At 52.6% G+C, this 10,464-nt stretch overlaps 1 protein-coding gene across 1 annotated transcript in view; it reads right to left on the reverse strand.

Annotated features, from left to right (window-relative positions):
* Positions 1 to 7,528, reverse strand: part of LOC107291961 (transmembrane protein 87A) — a 15,212-nt gene extending 7,684 nt beyond the window's left edge. The window contains exons 1-12 of the mRNA XM_015821014.2: positions 7,445 to 7,528; positions 7,090 to 7,156; positions 6,900 to 6,991; positions 6,510 to 6,620; positions 5,790 to 5,846; positions 5,358 to 5,552; positions 4,136 to 4,223; positions 3,602 to 3,666; positions 3,310 to 3,493; positions 2,408 to 2,507; positions 1,460 to 1,553; positions 1,252 to 1,345 (exon numbers count right to left, since the gene is read on the reverse strand). Of these exons, the coding sequence (XP_015676500.2) occupies positions 1,252 to 1,345; positions 1,460 to 1,553; positions 2,408 to 2,507; positions 3,310 to 3,493; positions 3,602 to 3,666; positions 4,136 to 4,223; positions 5,358 to 5,552; positions 5,790 to 5,846; positions 6,510 to 6,620; positions 6,900 to 6,991; positions 7,090 to 7,156; positions 7,445 to 7,528 (1,231 nt within the window). The remainder of the gene's footprint in view (positions 1 to 1,251; positions 1,346 to 1,459; positions 1,554 to 2,407; positions 2,508 to 3,309; positions 3,494 to 3,601; positions 3,667 to 4,135; positions 4,224 to 5,357; positions 5,553 to 5,789; positions 5,847 to 6,509; positions 6,621 to 6,899; positions 6,992 to 7,089; positions 7,157 to 7,444) is intronic.
* Positions 7,529 to 10,464: the final 2,936 nt, after the last annotated feature.

Here is a 10,464-nt window from a genome sequence, read left to right on the forward strand (position 1 = left end):
TGGGGAACTATGGCCCCTTTATGACCTGTGGACTTCAACTCCCAGAATTCCTGAGCTAGCATACCATGGCATTCTGGGAGTTGAAGTCTTTGTGGCAGCCCCTCAAATACTGGAATGCTGCTATCATGTCTCCCCCATTTCTTATTTTCTTTAGACTACTAGCCAAATCCTGCAGCCGTTCTTCGTGTGTTTTAGTCTCCAGGCCTTTAACCATCTTAGTTGCTCTTCTCTGCGCTTTCCCCAAAGCCTCAACATCTGTTTTGTAATGTGGGGACCAAAACTGGATGCCGTAGTCCAGGTGTGGCCTTACTAAGGCTTTACAAAGCGGTTCTAACACTTCACGTGATTTGGATTCCATGCCTCTGTTTATGCAACTAAGGATTGTATTAGCTTTTTGGGCTGCTGCCGCACAAGGCTGGCTCATGTTTAAGGGATCATTCACCAGGACTCCAAGCCCCATCAAGGGATCAAGAGAACTCAACAAAGCCCTCCAACCCCCAGTCTGAAGCCCCCTCAAGATGAGCAGAGCCTCCTATCGCCTGGGCCACCTCTTCTCTTTCGAAAGCCCACAGGTTGACCAACTGTTTGGGGAGGAGGGGAGGAGGAGGCGGCAGGGCTGGGACCCAGAGCCCCCCCACCTGACCCCCCCCCCTCCGGCAAGCCGGGACCACAGAGGATATCCACCAGCAGAGAGCAGAGTCAAGCAGAGCAAGGGGAATGGCTGCTAGCAGCACCAAATCATCCTGAGCCTGGGATAAAACGAGAGAAAGGAGAGAAGGAGGAAAAAAAAAACGTGACGGAGAGGAAGAACGAGGAGAGAAAGCAACAGGGGACGACACAGGGTGGGGATGACCGGTCCGCAAAGGTCAGTGGGTTACGGGGAAAGGATCGGAAGACCGAGGAAAGAAAAGAGTTAGATGGCGGCTTTCAAACCCACACGTGAGATTTGAGCCCGCTTACAGTTAGTCCTCAGCTTATAACCAGGATGGTCGTAAAGCAGGTCAGTCACAGGACTGACCCATTGTTGCAACTTTTATGATGACCATAAAGTGAACACAATGGGCCGTTTTGGCCAAAAATCAGAAGGCTGGCTTAAAGCAAAACTGTCGTAAAATGGGAGTTGCCTGACCCCGTGGAATGCTGCAAATGGACGTAAAGTGAGGCCAGTTGCAGAGTGCCCAACGGGGTCACATGGCTATGCAACCCCCCCCCCCCGCTGGACACCCTGAAAGCAAGAAAGAGGAGCGGGGCAGCCATTTTGGGCAAAGGATATCCACCAGACGATACAGGAGTCCACAAAAGCAAGAAATATCTCACAGGAAAGGGTGACTATGTTAGCTTGTTCCTGGGGTGGGGGAACAATCAGAGGCTGAGAGAGCAGACCCTGGCCCACCCGGCCGCAGGGCTCCCTCCCAGCCCCCCCGGCCCACCCCCCTTGCCCCCGAGTCCCTCCCCTTACGGATTTCACCCGCAGCACGCCTTCGATGATGGAGAAGACCAGGTACATCAGCCCGACGCCAACCACACGGTTCAGGAGGGCGCCCAGCCGCGGCCTGCGAGAGAGAAGCCGTGGGCATCACAATGGGGGTCAAGATTTTGGAGCAGGGGGGGAGCATTATTGTAGTTAGGTCTTAAGCCGAGGACCAGGAGACTGTAAATTCTAGTTCTGCCTCAGGCATGAAAGCCGGCTGGGTGACTTTGCGCCGACGACCAGGAGATTGGGAGTTTTAGTTCTACGCTAGGCATGAAAGCCTGCTGAGTGACTTTGGGTCAATCACCAGGAGACTGGGAGTTCTAGTCCTGCCGTAGGCAAGAGCGCCGGCTGGGTGACCAGGAGAGGGTAAGCATGAAAGCCAACTGGGCAACTTTGGGCTAGTCACCAGGTGATGATGAATTCTAGTTCCGCCTTAGGCGCGAAAGCCAGCTGGGCGACTTTGGGCCAGTCACTCTCTCAGCCCAACCCACCTCACAGGGTTGTTGTGGGGAAAAGAGGAGGAGGAAGGAGTGTTAAGTATGTTCACTGCTTGATACGTTTATAAAAACAAGCCAGGATATAAACAAGCAAACGAATCCTGCCATCAAGCTGAACTCTGGCTGTTTATGACCAAGACAAACACAATCTCCCTTGTGTTGTTACGGGGGTGGTTGACCCTGGTTCATGTCATTCAACAAAAGTGAAAATCAACACAGGTTTTAAGGTCTCTGGGAAGATGACAAGTTTTAGAAGCTGCTTTTATTCTGCATGACTCAAAGCGGGAGAGATCGTGTTCCCCCCCTCAAACCACGAGCCTGCGAGGTGGGTCAGGCTGCAAAACAGCATTTTGCCCCAAAGTCCCCCAGCCGGCTGTCGTGCCCTCCGTCCGTGCCCCGGGCGTCCCTCCCTCCCTCGTGCCTCCGTCCTCCTCACTTGACAATGCCGTATCCCAGGCTGGCGATAATGACGAGGACCCGGGCCAGCATCCGCTTCACCGCGCAGAGGACCTCCCCGAAAATCACGGCCCCTTGAACTGGAGAAAAGAACAGAGAGAGGAAGGGTGACCGGCCTGGAAGGGAGGAAACGGGGCCCAACCTCGGCACAGAACAGACTCGAAGAACAGAGTTGGAAGGGACCTTGTAGGTCATCTAGTCCAACCCTCCGCCCAAGCAGGAGACCCGACACCATTTCTGACAGACGGAAGCCGATCCCCTGCTTACTCAAATGGCTGCCCCGTGGAGGAAAAGGACCCAAACACCCATCCTCCCCAATCAACAACCATGCCCATCCTACTCTGAAATGGCGAGGGAGACTGGACAGCCGGCCAGCACTGTGCAAAGGGTGGACATTTTTCAATTAGTCCATACATTTAAAAAAAAACCTTATTTATATTTTGGTTTATTGAATATTTAACATTTTAATGTTTTGTACCTTAATTAATATATTAATTATGGAATTATAAAATTTAATCATTTAATCATTAATCACTGTTAATTAATTATTGCTGTCCTTTTTTTTCTTGTTAAAATATAAACCGAGACAACACACTGTACACCAGGCACTGGAGATTGTTATAGTTAAAAATCAATAAAATATCTATTAAAAAAAAAAGAAAAGCAAACTAAGATGAGCATCCAAGTTGCTTGACCAAACAATTGCTAGGCCCAACAAAAAGACATTGGAATTAATTTATGAGTGTTATAGGAAACTCACAATGGAATTATTTTCCGGGACATTACAGGAAGTCCACTAGTCCACCCAGAGGGTCCTGCGCTGAGCAAGCAGGAAGAGCCATCAGTTTGACCCCACCGCGGACCGGGGGGGTCTCTACCCACCTGATTCTCCCTCGCTTTGGATGCTCTGGAATTCGGCGTAGAAGACGGCTTTCTCCAACATGCCCAGCAGGATGACGCCGCCGATCCAGAACTGGATGCGCAGAATGTCTCGCCAGTAGCAGGCCAGCAGGCTCAGCCACAAGACGCCGTAGAGCACGTAGACGATGCACATCACCATGTAGAACTGGGGGAGGGAGAAGGCCCAGGAGGGTGAGCAAAAATTGGGGGGGGGGTGAAAGGATGCCCTCTGCTCATCCATCTCCCAAGCCACAAAACGGGGTCTTCAACTTACCACTTTGAGGGGCCACTCCGAGGCAGAGATGTATACGTACTCAGGATGTTTCATGTGAACGTCAACTACAAGGCAGAACGGGAAAAAGACATGGGTGAAAAAGTTCACGGAAGACTAGCAACTTCTGGAGAAGAAGCAGGAGGTGAGACGCCCCTGATGGAACTCCAATCCAACCTTCCTGGATTGCCAGACTGGTGGGCATCTGATCGCTCTTCAAAACAGAGCAGCTGTATCTCAGTCCCCCAGCATGGCCTCTGAAAGCTACCACTCCTTTCCCAGGACAAGGGTGATTCAAGAAAGGCTTGGAGGCATTCTTGTCCAGTGGCCTCCTCAAAGTCTTGGGCAGGAGACCACGTGACCAAAATAGATTGGGTGGGAGGGACAGAACCGTTGGAAAAGAAGCATCCTTGCCCCCCGTCACCCCAACTGAAGTCTCCTTCGAAGAGGATATAATAGTCTTCTCTGCGTGTGAAGTCAACTTAAATCAGAAGGTATTTTTTTGCTTGGTCCATCAAAACTGGACCCTTCACTTACTCGAGAGGTCCCAGTTGGGCGACGGGCTCGTGATGCTGAGGATGAAGACGTACGGGCCATCCTTCCAGGTTTCAGCCACTGTGACAGGCTAGACCAGAGACAAAATATATATATATATATTTCAGGTAAATCGAGAAGCTGCTTGCAACACAGGATGGATCACCTTCTTCCCCATCACCCTTCAGAGCCAGGCCTAGAGAGCAGCAGCAGAGACAGCAGTTGGTCAGTTTCTCAGCAGGAAATGGGATCCATAGAGTGGTCTATACCAGGGTAGGCAACCTTGGCTCTTTTATGACTCGTGGACTTCCAGAATTCCTGAGCCAGCCATGCTGAGGGGAAAGGGAGAGGTTTCCATGCTGAGCCATGCTGGCTCAGGAATTCTGGGAGTTGAAGTCCACGAGTCATAAAAGAGCCAAGGTTGCCTACCCCTGGTCTATACCATCTTCCTCCATTTGTAGACCATCTCAATGGTCCTTCTGTAGATGTTGGGAAGGCTATAGAGCACCAGAGACCAACTTCCAACACTAGACAGCCTCACCATCTCTCCACCTCTGAAGATGACCTCTGCTCCAAAGCCTAGAACCACAGCCTTAACCTTCTCTAACTTGGAGCTCTGGATCTGAAGCTCCCAGGATGCTCTTTGGCCAAGGAATCTCAGCCGGTGGTGCACCAGGAGACGGACCTTCTCCGCCGCAGCCCCTGCCCTCTGGAACCTCCTCCCTCCGGAGATCAGGAAGACCCCAACTCTGCTGCCCTCTCGGAAGTCTTTGAAGACCTGGCTGTATGCCTGGGCCTGGGGTCTTGGGTGTGTGTCTGTGTGAGGGTCCCGTTTCCTAGTTATGTTGACAGTAACCAATTATAATATCTCTTGGCTGCTCAATTTAATTTATTTGTAAAATTTACTGGCTGCCTAATTTACCTCAAGGTAACTCTGGGCAGCTTAACAATGGTAAAAGATAAAAACCAGGTAAATTGAAAACGTAAATAAGTTCATTCTTGGCTGCGGATTGGATTGGATTTCTCCTTTTTTTGGCATTGTCTGAATTGCTTTTATGACTGCTCGCCACTCAGAGTTACTGGCTGGAGATGGGCAGCTGTACAAGATGGACAGAGGGAGGGAGGGATTAATTCTGGAAGTTGCCATCAAGGCACATCTGGATGGTCTTCAGTTGGGAAAGGTTGAGCAGAGACTAAAGGCCCCGGGTGAATGGAGACCACCAACCTCTAACTTTATCTTGGTCCCGTTGACTTTCTTCTTGGGGTCTTCTGTCGGTTTCTCATCGGCCGAGGGAGACAGCTTTGTGTCCTTGATCTCGCTGGGCTTCTGGGCATCTGGATTTGGGGGGCTGGACCCCTTCTCCTTCTTGTCTGCCTTGTCTTCTGCTGCTTTGGGAGCCTCCCTCTTTCCCACAGCAGTCTGCAGAGAAAAGAGGGGAGCGGAAGTCAGGAGAGCGAAGAAGGGGGGGGGACCCCCATGTCCCATCTATTTCAGAGCCCCTAAAGCGAAGATATACAACCTTTTTTTTGCTCTTTTAAATACAGGTGGTCCTCAACTTACAACAGTCCATTTAGTGACCGTTCAAGTTACAACAGCACTGAAAGCAAAGTTGTGCCCTTCCCATCAATTTCCTGTCCACCATTGCCTATTGGTTACCTTTTGAACTGGCAGGTGCTTCAACTTTTTCGGATGTGGGAGTTCCTGGACACTCAACTGAAACAGAAAGGAGAAAAGACAGTTTTATTAGTTGGGACCTTCCAACTAATGCTCCACCTCCCCCCTCAACCTGGACTAAGTTATGAGCTCCCCACTTTGGGGTCCTGGGTGCTCTCTGAGCTTGGCGGTTTCCTTGCAGACATTTCATGACCCAACTAGGTAACTTCATCAGTGGTAGAAGGGAGGGGGGGGTTGGCCTCTGTTTATATTCAGTTGTTTGCCCTGCCCGTGTTAGTGTGTTTTCCCCCTTGACTAGGGTGTTTTCTGCTTTATTGTTTGTCTGATGTTAATCCCTGCTTATCTAGATGTTGATTGGTGGAGCCTAACCAGCACTGATAATGCCACCTAGTTGGGTCATGAAACGTCTGCAGAAAAACCATCACAAAGCACCTCACAGTCTTCCTCCTCTTCCTCCCCCCCTCCTCCCTTCTAGCACTGATGATGTTATCTAGTTTGGTAGTGAAATGTCCGGAAGAAAACCTCCAAGATCAGAGAGCACCGAAGACCCCACAGTTCAACCCTGAGCTATAAATATTCTCTTCTCTCAGGAGCCCCCCACTTGTTCACCCATCGGGGTGCCCTCCTCCCACAATGAGGACACCCTGGTCTTCAAATCACTTTAAGGCCACCCCTGGAGAGTCCTGCAGGCTGGATCCGCACCTTGTGAAACTGGCCGCATTTAACCAAGGTGGAGTTCCAGATGTACTGGCCATCTCCAGGGACGCTGGCCTCAATGTCAGGATTCCTCAAGTAGGTCAAAGCTTCATTGTCCTGAAAGAAAGAAAGAAAGAAAGAAAGAAAGAAAGAAAGAAAGAAAGAAAGAAAGAAAGAAAGAAAGAAAGAAAGAAAGAAAGAAAGAAAGAAAAAAAAAAGAGGGGAAATTACTAAGAGCTAAGAGCCCACCCACTCAAAAACCTCAACCCATCCACCTTCTCTGAAGTGGGCCCAGATAGAGGGGGCTTCCTTCCTGCCCAGCCCCTGGGGTGGGGGGATTTCCAGCCCTCCCCACCCCGTCCCTCCAAATCCACCCTGAGAAGATCAGCAGCTCACAGTTATATAAATTTCATGGTGGCAGTGGGAACTGCGGAGGTACCAGGTCACGTTCAGGAGCCCTTCCCAGTTTTTGCAGACTTCATGGGGAACTGTCAGTATAAATATATATATATATATAAATCCTGCAACCCGCAGCTAGTGCAAATTTCAAATTAATTATCCGGCTTGCAGGAGGCTCAGTACTTACACTTGAGGATAATCCAAGTCCCTTTAAACATCGTCTTGGAGAAGACAAACAGCTTCTCTCCCTGGTTCTGCAAGGCAAGAACAGCACAAAGGGTTGGCCACAAAGGGCTTGAGTTCAAATCCATCCTGTTCCTAAAGTCCATCTAGAATACCACGGAATAACTTTCTTTCTCAGGATATACCCAGAGATTTCCTCTGGACAAAGAAACTTTCAGTGGAAATGATGTAAGGCAGACTAAACCCAGGAATTCTTCTCACTGCCGGTCTGCCTTACCGGCTGATAGCCAACGCCTATTATTTTATTCACTCAACTTTTATTTTAACCTGCTGTAGTTGAGAGATTCCTGGCAGGTTACAATCTGAACCATAAAAATGTCCGGTTGCAGAGGCGTGTTACAAAGGTCATCAAACCAAGAGTTCTTATTATCGGATTCATGCATCCTGATAAGCTATCATGGTTAACAGTGAGCGGGGGAGTCAGACCCCGCTCACTGGCTGGGCCCTCTCTGATTTGACTGTTGGTGGCTGGAAAAAGCAGCGAGGGATTTTCACTAGCCACAGACGGTGCTTTTTCCTGCTCAAGATTGCAAGTTATTTCTCACCAACCAAGAGAAAGTAGGGCAAACAGTTCCCACACTGGTTTGACCACACTAAGGTAAAAAGAGGAAATAAATGCAAATAACTTTCTCCAATGGCAACAGATGAGTGCAGAATAGCAGAGTTGGAAGGGACCTTCGGAGGTCTTCTAGTCCAACCCCCTGCTTGAGCAGGAGACCCAGTTGTTAAGTTATTGCCATTTGCCACCTTCCCAGCTGGCTTCCCACAAGCAAGGTCAATAGGGGAAGCCAGATTCGCTTAACCATCATACGATTCATTTAACAACAGCACTGGTTTGCTTAACAACCGTGGCAAAAATAGGTCATAAAATTAGGCGCAACTCCCTTACGCACCACTTTGTTTAGCAAGTGAAACTCTATTGTGGTCGTAAGTCGAGGACCACCTGTGTGCCCACCCCCATTCATAAAAAAAAAAGTTGTCTGTCGCCCCTGTGAAAGCAATTGCTATGGGAGGCTGCTGGGGTCTTTGGCGGGGGGGGGAGCGTGGGTGAGGGGTAACCATCCAACAATGGCAGAGAGAGGGACCCCAGCCCCCGTTGGGGGGGGGGCAGAGAGAGGACGCAGACCCTCCCAGGGCAGCTCCTTGGAAGGCCGGCCAGAGGTCCTCCCGGCTGTCCACCCCGACCAGGCGGCCCCTTTGAAGGCAGGGGGCACCCCGAGGCCATCTAGCCTAGCTGGGGTGGACCTGGTGGGAGGGAAGCGAGCCGGGGCCCCCCTCGGGCCGCCCGGCCACACCACCCTGCCCATTCTCCCGGGCCAGGCGCCGTGCAGGATGTGGGGGCGGCGGAGGCTGCGGGGGGGGGGTCTCCCGGGGATCCCCCCGACGCCCCCTCCCCTCCCGGTGACGCCATAGGCCCCGCCCCCGCGCTCACCCCGCCGGCCGTCCGGCTCCAGCGGCCCGGCTCCGATGCAGCTCCGCCGGCCGGCCCCGGACCCAGCGCCGCCCCGGCCAGCAGCAGCGGCAGCAGCAGCGGCAGCCCCGGCGGGAGCCNCCGCCCGCCGCCGCCGCCATCCTCTTCCGGCCTGCGCGTCACGTGGCCCTGGGGGCGGGGCGAGGGCGGGCGCGGCGAAGGCCCGGGGGGCGGGGCAGAGGAGGCCACGCCCCCCTCGGCTGAGCTCGGCTTGAAGAGGCTGGACTGCAACTCCCAGAATTCCACCGCTCTTCAAATTCCTTAGCGTGCTGCCTGGGGAATTCTGGGAGTTAAGAGTCCATCCCTCTTCAAGTTACCCAGTTTGAGAAACCCTGGTGTAAGCAGCCAGGTGCTCTGCACCTGCTCAGGAGTGCCCTGGCTTAAATTGCAACGCTTCTGCCCAGGCAGTGGTCACCTTTGATGCCCCCCCCATGGTGGGTGCATCCCAATTGCCCATTCAGCCGGGACCCCCTGGCCGCCCACCGACGTGCCTGGCTGCAAAGGGGCAGCGATGTGTGGAGCCTTCTTTGTGCCCGATGGCTGGTGCAAAAGCGGAGTTGTGGCCTCCATTGTGATGGGGTCTGGGGCCTCAAAGGTGCCAGATAGGCTCCTTGTGGCCCCCATAAAATTGGGCATGACCCTCCGATGCACGTTTCGAACTCAGCTCTCGCCCACTTTGCTTCCCTCCGACCAGCTAAGTATGGCTGGGCTAACCTGATGTCAAGGGGCCCCCGAATGCTCGCTAGTTTTTTTCACTCGGTATTTCAGACAGTCCTCCCCTCAAAAGGGTTCATTTAGTGACCTTTCAAAGTTACGACGGCACTGAGAAAAGTGACTTAGGACTGTTTTTCGCACTCACAACCGCTGTAGCATTCCTCGTGGTCCCGTGATCCAAAATTTAGATGCTTGACTCCTATTTATGACAGACGCAGTGTCTAAAAGTTGTGTGATCTGCTTTTGTGGCCTGCCAAGTCAACGGGGGAATCCAGACTCACTTAACCATGTTACCGACTTAACAGATGCAACGATTCCCTTAACAACGGTGGCAAGAAAAGTTGTAAAGTGGGGCAAACGCTTAACAAATTTTTCACTTAGCACAGTGTTTCTCAACCTTGACAATTTTAAGGCATGTGGACTTCAACTCCCAGAATTCCACAGCCAGCAATGCTGGCTGTGGAATTCTGGGAATTGAAGTCCACATGCCTTAAAATTGTCAAGGTTGAGAAACACTGACTTAGCAACATCAGTTTTGGGCTGGGTTGTGGTCGTAACTTGAGGACCTGCCTCACCGCTTCGAGCCCACCAGCGCTGGACCCTGGAGGAGGGATTAACGGGGTCTTTAATTAAGTAATTAAAGAAATGCGTCAATCAAGCAGCTGGTCCTGTTCGTTTGCGGTCTGTTCCACAGCTTTGCAACCCGTCTCGGGCCGAGTTTAGGTCGGGCATAGCCCCCCCGGCCCCCCAGCAATGATGTCCGGGACAGTCGGGGGGGGGGCGGAGGAGCGGAGAGCCTCTGGAGGGCGCCCGCTTGCAAAAGGCTTGCGTGGAGGCGAAGAGGCGCTAGGACCCCGCGGGCTCCCCGGCTGATCCGCTGCAGTGAGTAGTCCGGGCGTGGTAGATCCCGCAGGAGATCCACCGCCCGCCGGACAAGTCGCCCCGAGCAGCGTTTGGCGGCCAAGGTAAGCGGGGCTGGGGGTGGGGGGGGGGAGTTGGGAGGTCGCGGGTCTTCTCTCCCGTGCTCTAGATCCCGCTGGCTTCCTGGGATCCCCTCGCCGGAGCGCGAGAGGAGATCTGCTTCCTGCCCGGGCCTCCTCTGGCCTGGCCTTCGGCGTCCCCCACCCCGCCTTC

Source organism: Protobothrops mucrosquamatus, unplaced genomic scaffold (genome assembly GCF_001527695.2).
Source record: "Protobothrops mucrosquamatus isolate PMUCROS unplaced genomic scaffold, P.Mucros_1.0 scaffold1232, whole genome shotgun sequence".
In the NCBI taxonomy this organism is placed as follows: Eukaryota; Metazoa; Chordata; class Lepidosauria; order Squamata; family Viperidae; genus Protobothrops; species Protobothrops mucrosquamatus.